At 39.1% G+C, this 25488-nt stretch overlaps 1 protein-coding gene across 3 annotated transcripts in view; it reads left to right on the top strand.

Annotated features, from left to right (window-relative positions):
• Positions 1-450: 450 nt before the first annotated feature.
• Positions 451-25488, top strand: part of TGFBR1 (transforming growth factor beta receptor 1) — a 33886-nt gene continuing 8848 nt past the window's right edge. The window contains exons 1-6 of one of the 3 annotated variants that reach the window (XM_066992028.1): positions 451-689; positions 6660-6911; positions 7310-7552; positions 12562-12792; positions 19252-19419; positions 20438-20594. In XM_066992028.1, coding sequence (XP_066848129.1) covers positions 611-689; positions 6660-6911; positions 7310-7552; positions 12562-12792; positions 19252-19419; positions 20438-20594 — 1130 coding nt within the window. In that variant the 5' untranslated portion in view covers positions 451-610. Of the gene's footprint in view, positions 690-831; positions 1143-6659; positions 6912-7309; positions 7553-12561; positions 12793-19251; positions 19420-20437; positions 20595-25488 lie in introns of those variants that run through there. The other 2 variants (XM_013184789.3, XM_048075833.2) reach the window with 2 other exon arrangements.

Raw genomic sequence — 25488 nt, forward strand, 5'->3', positions numbered from 1 at the left:
GGAGCCGCTCTTCACCCTTCAGTTAGCCGGTCAAGGCGCGGAGCACTCGCCAGGACAATCCCTGCTCCTAGCGAGAGCCGTGACAGCGCCCCAGCCACATTCCTGGGTGCTCCTTTTCACTGATATACCACGGCGCCTGAGGCAGGAGGCTGCCCGGGGCTCTGCGCGCACGGAGACCGCTCCCCGCCGCTACCCAGCGCCTCACGGAGCCTCGCTGCAAGGGGCGGGGGGGGGGGGGGGGCAGCTCGGTTCCTGCCGGAAGCCCTCTCCGGCGGACGGACGAAAGCGGATGCTCGGCCCCGCCGCCCCAGCGGCGAGCCGCAGCCAGGCAGCGCGCACCGCCACCACCCCGCCGGGCCCACCCCGCCCCTCGGCCGCGCTGTCCGGAGCCCCGTCGCTGGGGCTCCCGGCAGCTGCCGCGGGGGTGGGACGGGACGGGACGGGACGGGACGGGGGGGGAGCGGCCAATCAGGCGGCGCCTCCGCGCCCGTCGCAGCCGCGGCAGGAGCGAGCCGAGGGGAGGGGCGGGGCGGGGAGAGGGTCGCGAGGCGGAACTCCGGCGGCGTGCGGGTGCGCGCGCGCGCTGGCTTTGCGGGTTCGAGACCGGACCATGGCGGTAACGGCCACCCGGCGGAGCTGGGCCCCGCTGTGCCTGGCGGCGGCTGTGCTGCTCTTCCCCGGGGCGGCCGGTGAGTGTCTGAGGGGAAGGGGGGGGGGAGCGGGAGCGAGCGGGGTAGTGCGTGGTGCGGTGGGGGGGGCGGGGGGGTAGGAGAGCGGCGGCGGGCTGCAGGTCCGCGGCGGTTCCTTTCAACAACATGGCGGAGGGGCTGGCTGGGGCGGAGTCGCCACCCCCTCACCCCCCTGGTGTCCGAGCCTGGCAGAGCCTGGGGACGGCTCGTCCCTTTGTTGGCCGAGCGCAGCGGCTGCCCCGAGGGAGGGGCCGCGGCTGCAGGGCAGACGTGATGCTGCCAGGCGACGAGGGGCGGCGGCGGCTCGCGCGGAGGGTGTGGTGAGAGGTGGACGAGGTACCCGCAGCGGGTCTCCCTCGGTAGCCCCCGGCCACCCCGCCGGGGCGCGCGTTAACCCTCTCCAGCGGTGTCTGCGGAGGGTGACTTGATTGTACGCCCGCCCCCGTCAGGCAGGTACACGGAGGTAACGTGGCTGTGGGTGGCAGAGCGCTGCTCCTCGCCCGGGTCGCTGTTGTCTGGCGCCTGGGTGGTTGGAGCGAAGCAGCCTGTAGGAACGAGCCTCCCTTTTTCTTTGGAGAACTTGTGTCTGCCCCCTAGACGTGCTGGGTTCGTCATCGGGCTAGGGAAATCCCGCTATGTCTTGCGGTCTCCTCTCAGCGTGTTAAAGGGCGCTTACAAACAGTACGACGGGGGAGGGAGAGAGAGGAGGCATGAGGTTGTGTGGTTACGTGTTGAGTGCTCCACGGGGTGAAGGTAAAAGATCCCCTGACTGCCATGTCGGGCGCTTTAAGTCGGTTACGCGCCACGTTGTAGCGTGTTTACAGTGTCTTCGGAAAAGTTGTGACGATTTAGGTAGGCAATCTTCCAGTTACAGTCAGACGGCTATGTTTGCTTTGCGAGGACCAAACCGTGAGGAGGTGAAGTCTTTAGTGAATGTTGTACAGTGAAATGGCTTTGTTCTTTTGGCCTCTCTGTACTTAACGGTGTCTTGTAAGGGAGGGATGGTAGCAGAGCTGTGCTCTGGCAGAGCTAATGCGCGAAACGGGAGTTTTTAATGGCATTCAGAAATGAAAGAAGTAAACTTTCTTTTATAAAAAAAGGAAGTGGGAAAAATGTTTTGTTCTTTGGATAGCAGTTCTGTACATGTCCTAATGTGTTTGTTATACAAATGTTATTGATGCCTGGTTCTAATTGCTTTAGGTTCCAGCTTCATCTGTATTGAGAGGTTAATAACATATACAAAATGTGTCTTATAATGAATTCCGGTTCCTAAATTATTCTGCAGGTGGGTCGTATATTGCTTTGGGTTTTAAAGAGGAAACGGAGAAGCACCACAACTTATTCCAGCTATAAGACATCTGGGGTTTCACCATGCTGTTTACAATTCACTTTAAGGTGGTACTTACACTGCAAAGAAAGTACTGCTTAAAGCAAAACAGCAAGTAGCTAAACTAAAATGCTCTATTGCTTGTCAGTATTCTTACTGAAGAAGATGGAGAATCTTTTGTTGTGGAAACAGTGAAGTAAGCCTGAGTTGTTTTTTCTTGCGTTCTTGAAAAGGTGTAGCAGGCTTTAATAATTTGAAGCTTTCTTATGTACTATATCCAATCTAGATGTTGAGGGAAACTTTAACTTGATTTCAGCTTTGAAGCTTTCTTTTCCCTTTTAATGCTTCTAGTCAGTCAAGAATTCTCATTTAATCTCTTTCAGGAAAGAAAGGTCTGAAAGCTTTATGTGAAAACAAGGTAATAGATTTCTGTGCAAAAGCTTAAGGTTGGAAATAGAAGCGTTCTTTTTTGTGTGTGTTTCTTTGTTTTGTTTGTTTTAAGTGGGGCAGGAGGGGAAAGAAGTCTACCTTGTCCAGAGTAACAGGCGGGGATCTAGGGCTATTGATCCGTAGCTCGTAGACAAGTCCTCCCTTACTGGTAAAGGGATTAAATTGTCTAAATACTGTAGTGTAAGTTGACAAAGAAGCATGACATATGATTTGTCTACAGTTACTTAGTGTTCTTTGCAAAAGTTAGGCATTTTCTGATTGCAAAACAACAGCATCAGAAGCAGTATGCTAGTTTAATGTGTGAATGAATCCTCTTATGATAGGGTTTATATGAAAATCAGACATGTCGTGAATCACGGTGGCTAGCTGACTTCCTGTCAAGCTCTGCTTTTTAAGCCCTACTACTAGCCTTAATTTGAAAGCAGTCATGATTTATTTATTTTTTATTTCGTAACTGTGTAAGCCATGAATAGTCTTTAATCTTTCAGGAATTCAGGGGCATTACCTCTTGGAAACAGTTGCATTCACACAACTAGTCCTTATCGCAAATAAGGGTAGAAATCTCTTTTGTATGCTGAAGTATATTTAAACATATAAATTAAAGAGTTTTTTTTTTCATAAAGGTAGCAAAGCTAAAACAAAGATAAAGACCAAGGTTTTTAATTCTACTTTTCTTTTTTTTTTAAGCATACTTTTCTATGAAAGTTACCCAAACCAATTTTGATGTATTTTGCTGTAAGAGACAAGAACACACCTATGAGTAGCGTTATGGATGAGTTGCAAAAAATATGTAGCAGCATTTGCCACCTGCACTACAGAGGACATAACATGGCTTCTTGGAAGCTGAGATTTTTCACAAGGCTTTATCATTACCTGCAAGATATAGATAGGGCCTCAAAGTATTTTGTCTGCTGTCTTGAGTGTATCGTTTTGGTTGCTAAAATTGCTGTTTTCCTTTAAAGTTGTGCTCAACAAAAAAGGATGAAATGTATGTGAATGCTGTCCTGGAAACTGTTACCTTACAATACTTAAACTGAATTAGTGCCTTTCTGCAAAGAATGACTTAGTGAATGTCCTGAAATATCACGGTTAAAAATGTCACAGAGTATCTGGAATACCGTACCTAAACGCTTTTGCATCTTGAGCTAGAAGAGTTCAGAGGTGAGTCAGGTGTGTTGTTTGAGGGGAATGTACAAATAATGTAGGAAGCTGACAGCACCTCTATGTATTACCTTTTTGCTTGTGGAAAAAAAAAATTATTGGACAAGGAAGAAAGTGACAGTAAACACTACAGCCCTGTTGGTCATCTCCCCAGGATCTCTCACTGTCTCTTCTATATATCACAGCCTTGCTCCTTTCTCACCTCAAGCATTATGTCTTGTGGAACCAAAGTCCTGACTGTTCCTCTGGTGGTACCTTCCCCCCAGCTGTCACGTGCATTTCCCATGGAAGAAGAGTTTTAATGTATATCACAAGAGAAGGACCTGGAGCTTCTTGTTCAGCATAATACTGCTTTTGGGGCCTGAAATCACTTGACTTTTGATATGACTTATTTTAAAATGTTTAAAACAAAGATTTTGATAAAAGAATTAAAAATAGAAAATTATATTTATATTGAGATGTGGTTTTGCTTTTGAGAAACACCCCCCAGGGTGTTCTAACTGCTTCAATACCCTTTGTTAGCATCCCTTGAAAGATGCTTTTCAACATATGATTTACAGCCAAAAATTCTTTCATCAAAGGTGGTGTTCTATAGTAAACTGTCTGGATGAAATAGTGTTGCAGGATGTGAACAAATAGTATATAGTAATTCATAGGTTTTTGTGTTACTTAAAAAAAAAAAGTCTTTCTGTACTTTTGTTAATTTGGGAATGCAAGAAATATATTTAAGATATCGTTTCTGTAGATAGAGCATAGACTCTTAAAAACTAAGTGAATAGGCTGTACTTAATCCTGTTCTGTTCACTTTTTGTATATAGTATTTATAACTGAGCTCTGGAGAACCAGCTTCTTGTCAAGCTGCATCTTATTTACGTTGCCAGCTTGTTATACCCTCACTTAATGCCAGTGGTTGCATCCACACACTGTTGTAAATTTTTTAAAAGAAGTGTTCTGTGCTAATTAAAACATGGACTAAAACTTGAATTAAAACTTTTTTTTCTTTTTCCTCCTCTTCAGGTTTAGTAGTTTTGAAGGAGCTTTTTGTGTTACAAACTTTACTGGGGGGAGAGAGGGAGCACGGAGATGAGGGTTCAAAATTTATTGGAATGCATTATACCTGAAAGGTATTACTAGCTCTGGAAGATTAGAGAATGACTGCTGTATCTTACAGCATGATCTTATCAACCAACTGTAGTTGAAAATATATGAATATTTAAGTGGGCTTGGAGAACTGACTGGGTTCTGTGTCTGTTCTTAATTATAATGCTTCCCTGAAGAAAAAATGGAGATGAAGCAAAAACTTCTCTCCGAGACAATAGCAGTGTGATTATTTTTTTCCTTGAGGTTGAAGTTGTAAAAACACTTGCTTATCAAAATGATTTAATTGCATGTTAGTAATTGGCTTCTCCTTCTCATCCCGCTAGTGTTAAATCTCATCTATAACATATTCATATATTCATAGTCTTTGTTCTTTTATGAATAGGTAACTGGGAAGTGAGATATAGGCAAGAATATTGCAAGGCTCTCTCTTGTCCTCCTGCTAGTGGTTGTTAATGATGCCTGATTCGGTTTTCCTGTTAGTAAAATTACAGGCATTCTACCATTACACACTGTAGTTGTAAGGCATTAAGAATTGTAAATGGCAAAAGTGGAAAGGTGGCTGACATTTTTGGATGTTTTTTTTGTAAGAGCGTGTCCACTAGAGAGCAGCAAAAAACTGTATTCCTAGAAGCTTGCCTGTTTGGCTGATTAGGCATTATTTTCCACTTTAAAATAAAGGGAGGGGGAGTGTAGCTTCAGAAGGAAGTAGGGATGTATTTGTGGAGAAAACCATTCAGTCGAGTGTGAACAGTGTACTGTCTTGATATGAGGCTAGAAGATAATTGCATCAAACTGGGACAAAAATATAAATTGTTCTATAAAATTGCACTCATTGAGAACTCTGTAGCAAAAGAACAGTGGGAACAAAATAAGGAAGACACTTACCAAATGCCTTATTTAGTATGAGTGACATTTGTGTATCTTTGCAATTCTGTATGATGAGGGAGATGAATAAGCTTAACAAGGTCTACTTAAATGTCATTTTTCAGTTCAGGTAACTTATTCTCTGTACCATGACTTAATGTACATAAAAAAATATTATCTCTCTTACTGTAGGCATACAGATGCATGTGCAGTTATGATGAGTCAAGAAGATGACTTAAATAGAAAAAAAGTCTTGGATGAAGCAAGTCAGATAAAGGCCTGCAGGAGTTAACTTGAAGAATAAATGTTTGTAATAACAGATTTCCTTCTCCAGGAAATTCAGCAATTTAAAGAATGAAACCCGATCTTACATGTGATTAGTCTGCTATATTCCCCCTGCCCTCAAATTACTAGTTCAATTGATAGGTTTAGTAAATCAGGAACCTGAGTGCCGTAAGGAAATGTTTTCCTGTATCTTCAAAATAAGTCTAAACTCTATTCTGCTTGTGTGGAAGGAGGTATGTTCTCAGGTTGTTTGGGCTCTATTTAGGGTTCAGATTCTTTTTGTTTTTGTTTTAAATGAGGATTAAGCCTTCATATGCCCCTTCCTCAGCAAAAATTGTAATTGTAAAACCATAAGTAATGGTGTTAAAATGGTTTTAAAATGACATTACTTGTATTGGTTTTGAAAATAAGATAACTGCATGGTAAGTGCTCTAGAGGGTAGTGTTATAACGTATATAATTTTTTAGGATGTAAGACAGTAACAGAACTTCTCTACCTGCAGAAATATCTAAGATAGCAGCCTTTCTCTTTTAATACACAACTGTATAAGGAAGATGACTTCAACTTTGTTTTACTTTCTTAAATATGCAGATCTCCTAATTCTGTTGTCACAATAAAAAGCATTGTAGTGTTGTTGTTTAGTGTTACAGTCCTGTGTTTATGTAGCCAGAAAGATTATATAGGGCTCAGTTTCTTAAACTTTTATTTTTTCAGTAATTCAAGTTCTTTTACAATCCAAAATGTGTGCCAAGAGTAACGTTAATGTTTTTTTCTCCATACAGCATTACAATGTTATTGCCATCTATGTACAAAAGACAACTTTACATGTGTGACAGACGGGCTTTGTTTTACCTCAGTAACACGGACTGCAGACAAAGTCATACACAATAGCATGTGTATAGCAGAAATTGACCTGATTCCCCGAGACAGGCCATTTGTTTGTGCACCATCCTCCAGAGATGGAGTTATTACTTTGCCTCATTGCTGTGACAAAGACCACTGCAATAAAATAGAACTTCCGATTCCAACACCAGGTAAGAGTTCTTGGCATGTTGGTTTGTTGTTTTTTTTTAAACTTCACAAATTCTGCAGGCATACAAATTTTGAAGTGGCAGGTGAACTTGAAGGCCTAAAGTACACCTTAGATTTTGCAAATAAAATTTCAAGAGCTTTGATATAAGACATTAATATCTTGTGTAGGAACAGTAGAGCCAGTTTTGAAGACTTATATGCAAGTCAAATAAAAACTCTGAGTAAGCATATAGTTGCTTTTGTTCACTGTAATACTTAGTCTTCAAAAATTTACTGTGCAAAAGTTATTAATGAATGCGTTGAAGTAAATTGAACATCACAAAATAACTAAATTTAATGTATTTCATAGTGTTACAAAAAGGGAGGAAGTTTTACCGTTTCCTTTTATTTTTACCATCAGGTCCTACTCCAGGAAAACCAGCTTCTAATCTAGGACCTGTGGAACTGGCAGCTGTTATTGCCGGACCTGTCTGCTTTGTCTGCATTTCACTAATGTTGATTCTATACCTTTGTCATAACCGTACTGTGATTCATCATCGTGTGCCAAGTGAAGAAGATCCCTCATTAGATCGTCCCTTTATATCAGAAGGAACTACTTTAAAGGATTTAATTTATGATATGACAACTTCAGGCTCTGGGTCAGGTAATGTCATACTTGTAGTAGTAATTACTCTGTTAAAGAGCTTTGTAAAGCATTGATTTTCTTTAAATATTGTCGGATCTACTTAAACTTGTAAATAATTGGAAAAGGAAGTAGAAAAGATGCTGCTTTCATGTAGATTTATTTGATATCGGTAAAGATTGCAGTATATGAAAATAAGTGATTTTTAGCTCTAAATTCATATACACCTGTAGCTATCGGTGTATAAAGAATATTCTAAGTACAAGTTAATACTTTAGCCAGTTCTCTCCTTAGAGAAGACGGTGTGTCAATTGTAAATTGCTGCAGACCATGTCTGAAGAATTTCTATCCCTTGATTTCATAATTTGTATTTATTAATTCTGACTTCAACAGGTCATCCTCTGGGATGAAGAGGTTATGGTCTGTTTAGTGCTTATAGTCTTTGCTATTGTAATGCTAACATAGGATTGTGGTGGTCTGTCATAAAAATATGGTTTAATAGGCTTTGATAGGGGATGATGCATCACACAAAACATTGCAGAAATTAATTCATCTATGGTCCGTGTTAAGTAGCATATATTCTACAGGAGTGAGGCACCAGATTGTGTACAGTAGTAGTTCTCTTCTAACTTATATAGATAATCACAGCATTTCTAACACTTTCTATGTGGCTGCTTTCCCCCACTACTTTAGATCAGAAGTCAGGCCTATGATCATGTTAATTCAGGCTTAGTTGTCAATTGACCTTTCCAGTTGTTACTGGGAATATCCCTTCATTTGCATTCTGGCTTTCCTCCCTCTGGTACTTCTGAGAATTTTCATGTTTGAAGATATTCTCTGGAAGTATGCCTTCAAAATAAGTTCTTGATAAGCTGGGAATCACAGAAGAAACTTACTCCACAGTGGTTCAAAGTTACTGAACCATTTGCATCCTTCTCTATTTGCAAATGTTGGGTGGTTTTGGTTGGTTGTTCTTTTGGTGGTGGTGGTGCTTGTTGTTGGATGGGGTATTTTAGGGTTGGGGGGAGGAGTGAGGTGTTTGGAGGTTGGACAGGTAGTTTTGTTGCTTCTTTGTTGTGGAGGTGATGTGGTTATCATGGGAGTGGAATAGGAAGTGTTTCAAGTACTTATTTTCAGTGCTGTTGGTAGTGTTTATATTTACTATGACTTGTATCATTTTGTCTCAAAATTAGTCAATCGCTTACTATATAAATTCTCATTCTTTTGTGCCTTAGCATTTGAATGGTAATTCCAGCATCCTGATTTTGGTACAGCACATTTAAAAATGAGAGGACTCCTCAGTTATGGAATAAACTGAGGGTAGGAACAGTGATAGGAACAGAGCTGCTAGCGAGAAAGGTTTCTGACATGGTTAAGCACTGAACTGTATAAACGGTATGCTGCTGGGGAAAGAGGATGCAAGAAACAGGAAACGTACAGAATAGACAACAGTCCAAATTTAGTCATAAGAGCCATAGTTATTCAGCACAAAGCACTTATGTAAGAGTTGCAGCTAAGAAAGTGTTTGGGCTGCTGGCCTGGGGTAAACGTTCATGCAGAGGGGTCCAAAAACCCTGAGCTTGTCAAGTAAAAAAGGGATTCACCTGTTCTTGTATTACGGTATTCTTTGAAGAGAAGCATACCAAACGATGTCTATGGAATTCTAAAAATGAACTTACTGCTGAGATCAGAAGGGAATTAGGATTCATTTTCTGTGGTGATAAATATTGAACTGCTGTTAATTATTTGACTTCTGTTAGTATTTCCTTGTTGTTCCATGAGAAGCAAAAGAAAATAAAGCAAGACCTGAAACAATTACAGGCTTGATGAAAGGAATTCATAAAACATTTAAAGTAGAAGCTGAGACTTAAGCAGAGGGCTCTAAGAGAAGGATTTCAGAGTCTCTTGGAGCTGAGAATGATTTTCAGATCATGATGCAAATATCGGAAATAACTACATATTGTATAGATGGATTGGGATGCCCCACTGTAACTCTATAACTTGCAAGTGACAAAGCAACTTTGTTGCAAGGAAACAGGAAGAGTCATATGAAATGGGAGAGGAATTTGTCATTGATAGGTGAGTTCAAGCAGGTACTTAAAGCATTTGAAGACCAGAGGATCGTAAAATCAATGTTCAGCTGAGTCAGTTCAACTAGATGTAAAACTACTATAAGTTACCTGCGATTCATAGAGGTTTGAAGAGAATTAAATTTTCCCAGTTCATAGGTTTTCGGGTTGCCTTTCAGGGAAAGTCTTTTGCGGAGAGACTTATCCAGGTAAATTCTGCACTGTAGATCAAATGTTTGAGAATATGAACAAAAACCTGATAGAGCAAGTACTTAACATGAGCCTTCAGGAAAGAGGGGGAGAGACTTTATCAGGGAGCGTAGCAATAGATAATTTTTTTAAACTCAAAGAGGGTAGATTTAGACTAGATAGAAGGAAGAAGTTCTTTGCTGTGCATGTGGTCAGGCACTAGAAGAGGTTGCCTAGAGAAGCTGTGGATGCCCCATCCCTGGAAGTGTTCACGGCCAAGTTGGATGGGGCTTTGGGCAACCTGGTCTGGTGGGAGGTGTCCCCGCCCATGACAGGGGCGTTAGGACTGGGTGATCTTTAAGATTCCTTTCAACTCAAACAGTTCTGTGATTCAGAAACCAAGTTATAGCAGCTGATTTTGTTGGCTGCCTTCAGTGCCTTAAAACTTAATTCCTGAATGCAGAATTTACTAATCCAAATCAGGTAAAAACCTGTTATACATTGGAAAATCATTGGTCCTAATTAATCAGAGCATAGTTAAGATGTGGGAAGGAAAAAAAACTCTTCTCTTAAACTCTAAGAAGGCTTGAGGATACTTAGATATAAAGTATGAAGATGATGGATGCTTCATGGATAAATTGGATGACCATGCTTGAATATAAGATGACCTGTTGTTGAATTTAACATGAGCTTGATTTTTCTCTCGTTCTTATGATTAGCTAACTGACTCTGATCTTCATGCACAGTTGAAAAGGAGCTGTACTTGAGCTTAAAAAAAAAAAAAGAGCTTGAAGTACACTTGTGTCCAGTGTGTATGTCACAAAGACTAACATTGTAGCCATGTGCAGCAAGTTACTTTTCAGGCATTCTGGTTTACAGTAATACAGTTGCCCAAACTCCTGGTGATACACAGCTGAATTTCATCTATAGCAAAGAGTGGAGAGTGCTCAGTTGAAACAGTGTCTGTGAGGTAAAGAATTCTTACTGACTTAAGATAATTATGGATTCCAGCCTTCCAATACTGTTTCTGACAGCAGCAGTAGTAAAAGAAAGCACAGTTGCAAAAAAAAAATAGGAGTAAATGAATTGTGTAAATATTGTAAAAACAAGTATAGGAGCAAGGTGGATTAAGCTTTGTATCTGTTTTGAGGTTAGCCAATATCCTTGGACATCTTTTTTTATACAAGAAGTGTCATCCATAAATGGCTCACCATGTTGAAAGCAGTGTGCCTCAAACTGTAGATAAACAATTTTTGGAAGCAGCTATAGAAAAAATAGTAGGTACATCACAACTTTCAAGTATAGAAAATCAACTTCTATTTGAAGTTTGTATAAGGATTTTGCAGTAGCACTTAAGTGCTGAGAAAGAAACTTCTTCTGGTCAACAGAGTCAAATTTCACATTTTTAGAAATTAGTTTGGTCCTGTGGTTATTCTAGGTTGGCTTTTTCTGCATTTCGAAAATCTGTCCGTAAAGAATACAAATCAGGCTTCACAGATAAGCATATATAGTTTGAGCAGACAACACAGTTGACCTGAGGACAGCTATTACAACAGAAGCTTTGTGTTTTAAATCTCTAGTATATACATTTTCCCCTTCATTTCTTCATGTAGAATTACACATTTTCAGCACAGAACATGCAGATAATTCCTCTAAATCTGAAACTATCAATGAGCTCCTCTGAACACTGCAGTGTTTTAACTTACATTTCTCAAAGACTGTCAATGCTGTGGAGCAGATCACACGTCCTAGTGCTGTTATTCGCAAAAAATGTCCAGAAATGGACAGGAACTAGTTACTTAAGCTTTTAGTTGTGATACATTTTCTGTAGCTTAAGGAAATGCAGATGTTCTATCAGCTGTTAGAACAGCGATCACAGAGCAATAGATTAAGTGTTTGATTTAAGTGAAATAATCCAATATCAAAAGACTTTACTGTGAGCAGATAACTTGGCTGATACATTCATCCTGTAATGTAGTATCACTGCAGAATCCAACAAGCCTTTTAGTTACAACAAAAACCTACCCTTGGGGGATACCAGTGCTTCTTGTTTGTTGTGTAAGTTTATGGAAGCATGTTACGAGGTGCTGTGATTTGAATGCATGTAGATGTTCTGAAGCTGTGAAACCTGCATGAATGTGAGCATTTTTCTCTTGTATAATGCTAGTGAAGTGCACAAGTGTTGCCTGTGAAACAGGAAGATAGTGTTAAAAGGATGTTTTCCTGTGTTACAGTGGCTTGAGAGTACTAACAGGCTGCTCATGTACTTGGGTATCAGCATGAATGTTTGACAGTGTTGCTGATAAGCATGATTTAACTTTAACTTAGAAAAGGACCAAGTCTCACCTAGCGAGAAGTCAAGTAAATGGACTAGTAGAAAAGGTGCTCTTGATCTGCTTTGTCAAGAGAGTTGCGATCTTTTAACAACAACAAAAAAACAATCCTGATGGTTCCATTGTTTGTGTTTCTTATGTTTGGTTAGTTTTTGAGGTGTTGTCCCCTCCATCCACCCCTCGCCCCCCAGGTTTAAACAGAAAGGAAGTTTGTACATTCCTTTTAAAAACTGTAGAAGCAGTTTGCAGCATAATATATTTCAATACTTGTATTGTTGGCGTTTAAGATTGTAGGCAGCATCTTACTGATGTACTTATTAGCAGTCTCCAACAAGCTGTCAAAATCTTATGAGTGTGCATTCTAAGAGAAACATCTTAATGGAAAATAGATGCTAAGTGCATATTTTGTTTTAAGGTTAATATTAAATCTTCTTTTCAGGTTTACCTTTACTTGTGCAAAGAACAATTGCAAGAACTATAGTACTTCAAGAAAGTATTGGTAAGGGTCGCTTTGGAGAAGTATGGCGAGGGAAATGGAGAGGAGAAGAAGTTGCTGTGAAGATCTTCTCTTCAAGAGAAGAACGCTCGTGGTTTCGAGAGGCAGAAATTTATCAAACAGTTATGCTACGACATGAAAACATTCTCGGATTTATAGCTGCAGACAATAAAGGTTAGTAATACTATGAATTAATCTCGCTGTTCATATTCTGTGTCAGAATAGATGGTAATTTTAAAATCTATTTTGCAAACATCCAGTTAAGGACAGGAAAAAAATAATGTTATTATTTGAACATTTGGTATTTCGACAAGTTTAATTAAAAAGTACTTTTTTCTGGAAAACATGCTTAAGTCTTTTAAATAATAATAAAAAAAAGATTGTGTATTTAATGAGGTGTAATTTCCACAAGCAAGTTAAAATATTAGCTAAACTTCATATCAAAAAGTAGCTGCACTATCCAGTCAGCCTGCAAGTTTGCTGAATACCTTTACCTTCCTAATAGCCTAATAAGACAGACATGTGGAACCAAGAGAAATAATGTCTAATCTGGTAATCCTAATATAATGAAGGAGGTAGAGAATTCATTTTTAAGTCTGAGATATGAGAAGTTTTACATTTAGTAGTTCAATTAGAAAAGAAGCTGTAAAAAAGCAATTAATAGTTTGTTCCTAGTATTAAAAACCTGTACCTATCTCCTGTTGTTGGAGTATACAAGTAAGTAGAATTCTCTTTAATTATCAGTAGACTGATTTCAAGTGTCTGTATCTCTGTGAACACGTCGAATTGGAACAGAACCCAAAAGTTTGTGCGAAACACTCACCTTCTTCAAGGAAGGGTTAGCTACAGTTAAATCGTTCCGAACGTGTTTGTTTAACATGTTTGTCTCCAAGAGCTTGGATATCCACAGCATACTAAGCAACTTGTTCCAGCCATGTAGTATGCTTACCATTAGAAACTGTCTTAATATCCAATACAACTTTAGACGTGACTGTAAGAACACCTGTGAAAGCATGAGTTTGTTGTGATGGACCTACTGGAATATCTAGAATCTGCACCTTAAATGAATACATTCGTTGTGTTAGGTTAAGCATAGCAGTCTCCCATTTTGCCTCAAACCCATAGATAGTTTGTCCCAAAACTACACTTGACTACTGTGCACAGGGGGTATGAGGAAGTTACCCTAAACTAGTGGGCTCATAAAATAATTCTGTAATTGCTGGCTCAGGTTCAAAACAGTGGATTTCCATTTAACTTGAACATCTTTTAGTTCCCTGTAATACACTATAATGTGATGTAAAAACCAGGGGGTTTGTTTGTTTGTTTGTTTCTGTTGTTAATATGCTGGACTTAAAATGGGGGAAGAAATCCTTTGTTAATAGTTCATGCTGTTATTTGAGGCTTTGTGGCTTTAGGACAAGGCTCTCTTGTTCTCTTGAGAACTAGTTTGTAAACAGTTTACAAGAAAAGGATGAAGACGTTTTGAAAATGCTGTTACTCTTTACTCTGTCTATTTTTCCAATAGTATTACTATCTAATCAAGTGAGAAAAGCTGTTTTCATAGGACCTTACTGCTGGTTTATTTCACCTATCAGTGCAGAATTCTGAGGATAGCCTTTTGCATCCTCATAGCAAGGATATCTGTACACACTATTATCTCTCTAGATTAAGGATTCAGAAGTCCTGAGTATCAAAAGGAGGCTAATATGTCAACTGTACTTTAGAATAGTCAGAGCCCCCTGTGTACCATTAAATGGGGTAGCACATAGGGACCATTAAGGAGGTAGTTTCTTTCAGTTTCCCAGGTGTGCTGTCATCATGCTTTTAAAGGAACAAGAGATACAGTAGGCTTAAAAACGCCTATTAACAGTCTTTCGTTATAGATGCTAGTGCTTCCTGCTAAGTGCTTATTAGGTGCCAGAAGCAAGATGAAATACTACTTTGCAGTGCTAATAGCTGTGAAGGATTTGCATCCATTTCCCCATAGGGCAGGAGAAATGCTGAATGCGTTCAGGAGTTAGTACAGCATAGCTGGAATGCATGAAGTCATACTGCAGGAACCTGACGATATGTCTCAGACCTTGCAAAGGTAACAAAAAAGATACAGCAGTACAGGGAATTCCTTGTGCAATAGCAGTTCATTGCTTGCTGAAAGTTTCAGTAATGCATGGAGATGAATTCTCAGGAGTAGGTTTTCCTGTGTCCATTGTGAGTGTTGAAGATTCATTTCTCCTTTGTTGTATGTTGTGGTGTAAATGTTGGCCAGTTTGATGCTGCAATTTTCTCTGCTAGTAAAAGCATTAATAAGGTCTCTCATCTTAACACCAAACGTATCTTTCACAACTTTTGGAAAGTCTTTGGCTGACCATTGTATCTGTAAAATTGTAATGTATACAAGCACAGATAGATCAGCTAAGTCAGTGGAATTCAGCTCAGATGGTTGAGTCAGTTTGACCATCAACTCATCAACAATCACTCCTCATTTTACACTGTTTAGGCATTCCACGTGCCATAATGTTCCTCCTCCTGTTTTCCTACATGTGCTCAGAAGGCTGCAGGACCTGGCCCTATTTGTTATCTGCTTTCCCATCTGAAGATTTACTGGGAATTATGTGCTGCTGTTAAGTCAACTTGAAGGCTTAAAAGCAATAAATGTTTTTATCTGCAGTCTTGTTCTGTCTGGCTAGAACATTTGTGTTCTGGTTAGCTCTTTACTTAGCCAGGAGTTACGTGCTAACTTTCAAATACTGCTAGATCAGAGAAATTGCTTTCTGGGCTATGTGTTGCCTTGTTTTGAACTACTTAAGCAGGTAGTTTGGGGCTTGGGTGTTTTTTGTTTGTTTTGCTTGATACCCAATGCTAAAGCGTGTTAAGTACCTACAGTATTTTACAAGCAATGGCAGCAACCTCTGTTCACAGTACTAATTACTTCCCTGGGTTCAACTGTCCATAACCCTCTGTAGTCACATTTTGAGTAAGGCGAAATCTTATACTGCATACTTTCGCATAACATTATGCATTAAAATACTTCGACTTTTCTGTTCCTTCCCCTTTGTTCAGTCAGACTAACTTACATGTTAAGTAAATCCCTAAGAATGTTAGGCAGTATACTACAGAAGAATGAGTAGCGTTGCATCCTCTTGAGAGAAATAATGTTTGTGTTTATTCTTTTTGAGCTGTGGTATTAGCCTGAGAAGAATGCATTCGACAGGAAGGTCTTGCAAATCTACATAACTCAAGTGTTTTTACATTAATTTAATCAGATGATTATCTTAATATGATAGTCAAGCTGTTTCACTTTCAAAAAAAAAAAAAAGTTGAAGTCCCCTTCCAGCCCCAACTGTCTTATCCCAGCAACTGCCTGAATCTCTCATTTCTAGGAGTCTTACAGTTAAGGATTCCAGTGTAACTGATCTTATCGCTATTCATTTTCCTCCGATTTTTTCTTAAATTATCTGCATGCCAAGAAAAGTTAGTTTCAAAGTACAGAGTAGGATACATTTTACTATGTGATACTAGAGAACATATGCAATTAGGCAGTTTTTAAACTTTAAGCTTCATTTAAATATTCAACTTGGAGCATAAATCTTGGGTTCAAAATTACCAAACAATACTGTTGGACTTCAAAACCTAGTGTTTAGCTTTAAGACAAGCATGCACATGTCCAAATTTTTGTTCTAAGAGTAACAACTTGAAAAATAATTTAGTAATGATGTGAAAAATACTTTTTTCACCTAAGTGAATTCATTTTTAGTTGAAACTTGATTACATGGGTTTGCTAAGGTAATTGTAATGAATTCTGCTCTCCAGAGGGAGCTTGTCTAAAATGAATGTTGCTTGGAATTCACTAATGTTTTTTTCACATACTGTAACCAGTGCTCTAACAATAAATCTGAAAGTTTCACAAGTCTAACAAAATAAGAAATTCTGAAGAGAGAAATAAACTTTCTGCTTTAGAGTTATTTTGATGGTCTGAAAATATTTTCAGAAGGTTTATTACAGATCGTTGAAATAACCATAATTAAGCACTTTAAATTTTTTTTTGAAGATACCTAGACTTTGTAATATTTTTGAATGTTTTGAAATTGCATGAGGCTCTTGATTAAACTGTCTGTATTACCTAAATTAGTTTACCTTGTCTTGGAAAGCCGTGCTACTGCATGTAACTATGACTGGGTATAATTACTTTTTCATACCTGATGATGCAAATGCAGTGGTTAAAAACTTCATGGCAGATGCTGTTTACTGTGGAGCCAAAATATTCAGATGACTAGTAATTAACCACACTATCAACAGTGTAAGAAGACTTAAGTTCATAGTTTGTGTTCTGCTTGTATCACTGAATAAATACGTGTATAGCTGGACAAATTTAGTGGATATATTGTAATAAGTTCCATCTAAAAGCTGAACAGTGATTTAGTCATTGCTGCATTTAAGCTTGTTTGTAAATAATAACATTTGTGATAACATTTGTGTAAGCTTGGATGTAAGACCATGGCTTGTTTAAATTCTTGTTAGGCATCCACAAACAATACATAATAAAAAAAAAAGTCGTCTTTTGGAAAGGATAATGATCCAAGCTTTATTTTTTCTTCTTTGGAAAAAATGTTTTTTTCTTTTTTTTTTTTGCAGGTAGTAATAAAGTTGTACATAAGAAAATAGAGGTGTCTATAATTAGTAGCATATTCTCTTCTTAGAAACTTAGGGTTCAGAAGTAAAAATTTTATGCATAGACAATATAATCTTGTTTCAAAGCAGTGATAATTCTTCAGAAACTATCTAGTGTCTTTGAAAGATCTATTTAAATGCAGTAGGTCAGTACACAGCTTAAAATAAATTGCATTTAGATATCTCTGCCTGAAACAGTGCCTGGGCATTAACACTATACACATACCTGTTGTTTGATCCTTTATTTGACTTCTCATGTTTCTTATGAATGGGGCTTCTCATTGTGTGTTAAAACTAGACAACAATAAATAGAGAAGCTAGCAATGTGGGGATATAACTGATGAAGCATTGGAATAAAGGTAGTGAAGAGAATGTTCTGACTTCTCAATGAATTATTTCTTTTTGAACTACAGCTTTTGGAGCTCTTTGAATAATGTATTTTAGAGAGCCTTTTATGTGCCTGTAAACACATACCCTTTTCTAATGGTTCTGTAAAACTGGCTCAGCAAAGCTACAACTGTTGAACTGACTTTTCAGAGACCATATTTTCTCTGGTGGAAAAAGTGACACTTAATAGTGTACTGAGTTCTACCAGTTCATTTGCTTGTCTATGCAAAATAGCAAAAGATGAAGCAGTCCTAACTTAAAAGTAGGTGAAGACTTTAAAAAGAAAAAAAAAGTTTTCCTTTTTTTGTTGCTTTTTAAAAAACGAAGCTCAGGAATTGCGTCTGTGGATATGTTGTAAGAGTCTTCCCACTTCAGTAGCAGCTTTACAACAGTCTTTTATGGTCAGAGCATTTGTCTGCTTTCTTTCGCCTGTTTAAATGAAACCTAGTTGAGGCTAAGCTGTGAATGTACAGAGTCAGTATTCTTTCTATTGTAAGAATTGGTTGAATGTAGATTAGACTTTTATTTTCCTACTTTGAAGTGTTCTGGTGATTTTTATTATTACTTTTTTATTGCTTTTTTTCCTTTAATGGTAACTCTGGCCTCCATAGAAATGTCCAAGTAGAAGTGATGCTTTAAAGTCTTCCCTGCCAATCACAGGTGCTTAAGTAAATATAGTATTTCTTGATCTGTAGATCGTTTTGTGCCTATGTAACGTTTCTGAGCTAAATGTACTTTTGAGGGGATTGGAGGAAAAGGAAAGGAAATATAAGAACCTCCAACTTGGAAACTAGGCTTTTCAGTTTGCTCATCAGTATGTTTATGATAGGAACTAACTTCTGAATTCACTTCTTCCTATTCTTCAGATTTAGTTCTTCATATATTTAGCTTATGCTAAGTTTTCTCACTTGCTATTAGAGAATAATGCCTGTATAATCTAGGATAGAAGTCCAACAGAAATTTTAAAAGAATAGTTATCCCATAGAAAGAGATGAAAGGCTTTTCTACAAAGTAGCTGTAAAAACACTTGTCAGATCTACCATTGGAGTTGCTTTTATTAGGCTTTCTGATTGTTTTGTTTCTATGTTGTATCTTTCAGTGGCCTCAACTTCAAGGTATTCTGTGTCCATTGTTTTAATAATTCAAACAATTTAGTTGTTGCATGTCACTTGTATGTCTTGAGATATTTGCAAACATATTACAACCTGTCTGGCTCACAGTTCAGGTACTGGTGCCGTTCACGTATTCAGCATTGTTCCCCAAGCAGAAGAGTTAGGGGAAGGCAGGGCCTGACTAAATAACCTGAATAACTATTCACTAATAATGTCATCTATGAATAATAGTGACATTGGCTTTCTGCAGTTTGTCTTTTAGTTTAAATGAAAGAATATTCCCTAAGCTGTTCAGGTTGCACATTGGTAGGCCCAGCCCTTACAGTGGCATTTAAGTGTTATAGGGACAGAAGTAAAGACTTAAAGTCCAATTGGCTGAGGTTGCAAAACAGTTTGTAACCTATAAGCATTGTATAAAACTGGTATATATGGGGTGTGTGGTATTCATGCCAATGTTGTTTTGCAGACAATGGTACATGGACTCAGCTGTGGTTGGTGTCAGACTATCATGAACATGGATCGCTCTTTGATTACCTGAACAGGTATACAGTAACTGTGGAAGGAATGATAAAATTAGCTTTATCCACTGCCAGTGGCCTTGCTCATCTTCACATGGAAATTGTGGGCACACAAGGTAATCTTACAATTGTTCAGTTTGTCCAGTGGATAATACTAGATTTTTTTTTAAATAGCACATACGTATTTTTTTCCTACTGTGATTCTCTTCTTAATTAGAATATCAAACTCTTTTAGGGTGTAGCTGCTTTGCACACAGCTGCTTGTTTTTGTGATGAGAAGGCATCTGAACACAACACTGATAGCAAGGTTAATCTTTTGAGGACCTGAGTGAATTGAAAAAAGTCTGTGATAATTTCTGAACTCATACAAGTTCTTAATTTGATATAGATACTGTGTTTCAGTATCAGTTTCTACTGAGGACAATATGAAAATAAAAGTTTTCTTCCACTACTAAACAAAAGCATGGTAAACTTCCAAAAATATATGATTTATACTGTTAGGCTTCTCCCTTTCTCCTCAGTTTCCATGCCCTTTCTCTCAACCCTCACCTCCAGCCCCATTCTTTTACATGCTAAAATTGTTGCTCTTCTGTTATTACAGCAGAACACTTCTTGCTTTTCTTCCAAAGCTTGAAAACAAAACAGTCATAAACTTCCCTACAGTTAAAAAGTATATAAAGTTTCTAGTAGTGTTGACATATTTTGTAACTGCCTAACTGATAATCTGCTGAGGGATTCTGGGGGATTGGGTCTTTTATCTTCCTTTCTGTGGTATATCCAGGTCAAAATGATGTAATAATCATTCATACAAAACACCTATGTGGTGTCTATAGTGCCTGTCATATCTCCCTAACTTTGATTTATGACAGCATTATGGGTCTGTTTGCCAGCAAGTAGTATTTGTGTACGTGCATGGAACGAAGGAGGGGAGCAGCAAAGACTTGATGTAGTAAGCATGTAGTGCACTTTTCTGGGTAACCAGCTAGTCCACAATGAATGATTTCAAGAGTTACCTTGATGAGCCCAAAGTGGTGGAACTGGAAAGGATTCCTTTATCTCAGTCTGCATCAGATTTGGAATACCAGCAATTGTCTTTTACAGATGTGTTACTACTATTTTTTTTTTTATTTACAGGCAAACCAGCGATTGCCCACAGAGATTTGAAATCAAAAAACATATTGGTAAAAAAGAATGGAACATGCTGCATTGCAGACCTAGGATTGGCAGTTAGGCATGATTCCGCTACGGACACAATTGATATTGCCCCCAACCACAGAGTAGGAACAAAAAGGTAAAAATCATTAGTGTGATGTATTAGGTGATTTTTAGAATGAAATGCTTTGCTTTCTCTTTTTTTCATTTAGAAGATTTTTCTAGCTACAAATATAATTAGCAAAAACTGTCAGTAATGGCAGGTAGAGTTCTGTAGCCCTTTCTTCCAGCTAGTGATTTAGTTAGACTGTACTGAAAGTGCATGCTGAACGTTGGGTTTTATTAATAGAATTTGAAAAATGTCGAAAATGTGCAAATTGCAGTAGGGCACAAGTATATGTTAAAACAGTCAGGAGACTTCATGAATAGTGATTGTAGATACTTCACTTGCTGTATCTTATTCTTTCATGCCTTGTTGCATGGAATTATTGCTTGCAGCACAGTCTGGTGACATGTAAGACAGGATATTGATAGTAAAAGTAAGAAGCTGGGGTTTTTTGTTTGTTTAGTTTGAAGCCTATGTGATAGAACAAAGCACAAAGTTTCGTATGTGGGCTTTTGTGAAAATATATTCTTTAGAGAAGTACAAGAGCTTAAAAAGTAGTTGTCTCTGTCATTTACTGCCTAAATAGTTATCAGTGGATGAGTATGTTCCCTTTTATTTTTAAAGGCCTACTTCTGAATTTGGAAATAAGAATTTTTCTCATTCTCAAAAGAACTCCTGAGAGCTGTTTAACTGCACTTCGTTATAGCTTCTGTGTTAAGTCAGTGTAGTACAGTTTAGTACAATTAGTACTTGTACTAAAATTGCTGTTGCTGAGAAATGTGTGGAAGTCCTGTGGTCCAGGGTTGTGCAAGAGTATCTTATGCATATGCCCTAACTGTGTTGGAGAAAATCCTGTGTTAATGTTGTTGCCTGTTCCCCAATCCTTACATTAAAGAATGGTTGGTTTTTTTCTTTTGATATCTCTTTAGTGAGTGATACTGTACCTGTGTATGTGTGAATGGGATGTTACAATGAACTAGGATATACCTTTTAGTTGTGGCTTTTGAGGGAGAAAAATGGGGTTTAGTGAACAAGGCTTTTTGGATTTGTATTGAAACTTTTTTTTACTGACAATTATATTGCTGAGATTACTTTGTTCTAAAATTCTGTTATTCTTCTTCTGTTACCAATTTTTTTAAAACTACACAAATAGTTGAGACTTACCTTCTGAATTTTTACTAGATTACAAAATACTAGGCATTATTCCTTCTCAAGTCTCCACTAATCATTGCCTCATGCTTCTTCACAAGGGTGAAGGTGTACCAACTCTCTTACTGCAGTGGGCAGCAGCAGTACTAAGTCCACTGCCCACTTTAGACATTAGTCACTTTTACTTCTCTGAAAATTGTTCATTCTCATAAAAGGCTGGTGCCTTCTTCCTTCCTCTTGTTTATTCTTAGGTAAGTAACTCTGCATCTTTGCTTATTTTTCCATAATGAAGCTCAGCTCTTATCTGTTCAATGACAATTTTGTTCCCATTGATGGGTACCACTGCTGGTATCTCTTCTGCGCATGGAAGTTCTGTATGCAAGTTCAGAGAGGCTTGACTAAGTTCGTGTTTTTCCAGTGATTGTCTACAGTAAAACATGGTCTAGGGAGCAAGCAAGACTCATTTTCAGGTGAGTGCTGTAGCTACTGATTGGACTGATTCTTCTCTCTGGCTGAACGAATCTTTATTTCTGCTTAGAGGCTTAGCTTCATCAGGGGATGTGAAATATGTGCTTTTGCAGTTTAGCCTAAAGCAGGGAATGTGAGCTTTAAACTGAGGAGGAAATAAAATCCCTCACTCCCTTTTAAAGAAGTGTAACCCAGCTGTTACTTCTGGTAGTTGAAACTGGCTGTTTAATCTGGAGAAGCAGTTCAGTTGTAAATTACACCTTAGCATGGGCAATCTTCTGCAGTTTACCTAACCCCAACATGAGTGGAATTCTAGCTGTGCTTGAGAACAGGTGTGGTGAAGAGAAATGTCATGTTCAACATGTTTTTGGGTCCTATTCCACTCCTTGTAAGCTTTAATAGAATTTGAGGAAATGAATACAGAGCTTTCAGACTGAGTTTGACAAGAGGAAATCCAGCAGGCTCCCAAAGCTTGGCGAGGCTATGCTCAGCATTGTTTGTAAACTCCTGTGTAGACCAATCATTCCATTCTTGGAGGATATTGGCCTGCAGACCTTGTTCAGAAGGTCAAAATTAGTCCGTGTAGAGTAGTTCTCTTCAGAACCTGAAATACTGTTTCAGTGAAAAGCGCATTTACAATATGTAAGTTTGTCAGCTTACATATGAGTACACAGGAGATGCATTTTTCTCTGTTTTGTCTAATAGCCATGAAACGCTAGCTAGGTGATCTACTTGCCTTTTGCCTCCAGCAATAATCTCTCAGACTTCGAGTAGTCAGTCACCATTTTGAGTTGCAAGTGAAGCCAAAACCAATCTAATTGCATTGGTGGAAGGTCATACAAAGTCAGTTTGCCTATAAATTCAGTGGAAGGCACATTTTTGGGAGGGAGGTGGTCGGCGTTTTTTTGGATGGTTGGTTGCTGTTGTTTTGTTTGTTCATTTGTGGTTTTTTCTGCCCTCCTCTGAGGGTTTGAATTCAGCTTCATTACTACAGTCAGGCCTCTTATTTTTTTTCTGTTAAGACCCTTGTGCTTAGGATGACTTACAGAAATGGAGACAGTCTCCTTTACTGTTTATATAAGTGATTATGGCTGACAGACTTGCAGCATGATTCGGGTTTTTGGCTTACGCTTTTCCCCTTCTGCTTCTGGCTCCATCACTCTTCTTGTCCCCGTGTGATCTTGAGATGGATGAGATATTCTTTCTTCTAGAGCCAAAGCTGATCACCATACTGTCAAGTACATGAAGTAGCATAAGAACAAATTACAATACATGTGTGGAAAATCCTTGCTAAGATAAGGAAAACACCCACAACAGTCTTGCATGCTTCTCGATTAAAAAGTTTTTGATATGGGTGGCCTAGAATAGTTTGACTCTTGTCCATGTCAAAGACTGACACATATTAAGACTGCCTTTCTTTCAGTAAATACTGTCAAGGTAAACCATATGTACTTCTTCAGGCAATTGTTCTCCTCAGCTTGTGCTGTTATCACATGTGGGCAATTCATATGCCTACACAGTGCTTAGGAGAACTCTCGGCAGCAACCCTTACTGAAACTCTGGACTACTCTAATGAGTATTTTTGCTCTCTTGTTTATAGCCCTTGCTTCCTTGTATGTCACTTCCATAGGATGCAGTAATGCTGAGACAATAAGCTCTTTATTCCTAACGAAATCATGATGTTTATTCTAAGCAGTCAGTCTTGTATTCTGCCTGGTGCTAGAAGGAGGAAAAAACAGTCGTAGTAAGACTTTTTTAGTAGTATTTAGGACTTTGCTGTGCTACATTGATTGGATAAAATTGTGCACAGGCTTCTGTGATTGTTTCAGAGGTTGATCTATTGGCTGATGTTGTATTCCACTACAGTAATCTATGCATGTTGCTTCTTTGCCAATTAACTGTGGTGTCATATGTTTACCTACTTCAGTAATAACACCAGCTTGAGATTGACAAGGCAATGATGTGGAAAAACACACTAGTCTGCTAATGTTGCATATTGTATTTAGCTGCAAGAGCTATACATACAAGACTGAGAAAGCAATACTGCAACTTCTGACTGATAAATACCATTCACATTCTTTCTAGCAGCCTGTGGACGTGCTGCTGTCACTAACTCTGAGTTCTGTGCTGACATAGTACTTAATTCATTTGGATATCATGACTAGTTTTCAGTCTCTCTCAATCGGAAGGCTACAATAGATTTTCTGTTGTAGGGAATGTTGAAGGTCAACTCAGCACAGTTGTTAGAGCATGTAACCTGAATTGGATTTACTATTCAAAAAAAAAAAAGGCCGGCATGTTCAAGAAGTGTGTGTTGGTTGATGACAGGACGTACTGATTGTATTATGAAGAATCAATTACTACAAGGTAGGAAGCCTTTGTTTCCAAGGAATACTTAACAGTGCTGCCTTTTTTTAACTAGATGCCCTATGTGTTCAGGGCTTTGACTTGTTAGGGGGATGTTACAAGTGACTGCTACCTCCAGTAGACTCCCAAGAACTGGGGATTCTTCCTGCCTGGGTCCACTTAGTGTGCCCAAAGGCCTGGGGCCCTGTCCATCTCTGGCCTGTGGACGTGGGTGCTGCTTTCTCAGTTGAGGCTCAAGCCATAGTGAAGCTGAACAGACTCCAACAGACTCATGCAGTCGTGACTCAGCTGGCTATGCAGATTGCTATGTGCTGTTCACAACACCTGTATAAAACACTGTCAGAACTTGCAGCAGTCACCTCTCCGGCCTTCTCTTTAGCTAATCAGGATTGAACTTCACTAGTGAAAACATGTACCCACATCCTTCTGTAGCCTCATAAGCACGCGCTTATGGGTCTCTAAAATATTAGTACAACTGCTTTTCTCTGAAGCCTTCTGATGGGCTCCAGTGGTCTCCTACTAACCAGCTGGACGGGATTAGAGCATGCCAGCAAACAGTTGCATGTATTTGTCCAGTCATCTCACAAGCACCCCTGTACTTGTGGTTTTCCTTGAATACCAGCATAGGCCATATGTCTTAACAACCCTGCCTGGATGCTGGGCCTCCTACTTGCTGGATAGTCGAGCTTGAAGTTTGCTAGCAAATTACACACGTGTACCCTTGCTGTGCACATCAGGTTTAGGGAAAATACAAATCCTCCAACACTCCCCTGCAGCTGGCATCCAGGCACAGAGGCTTCAGGACCTGTGATTCTAGCTCCAGTCTTTGGCACTGAGAACCCTCCTTACTCTGCTTCTCTTATTCCAGTCCCCCAGTAGCTGGTACCTGTGAGCATGTGACTGTGGGCCCTGTGACCTGTGGTCCTACTCCAGTGACTGAAGC

Source organism: Anser cygnoides, chromosome 2, assembly GCF_040182565.1.
Source record: "Anser cygnoides isolate HZ-2024a breed goose chromosome 2, Taihu_goose_T2T_genome, whole genome shotgun sequence".
NCBI lineage: Eukaryota > Metazoa > Chordata > Aves > Anseriformes > Anatidae > Anser > Anser cygnoides.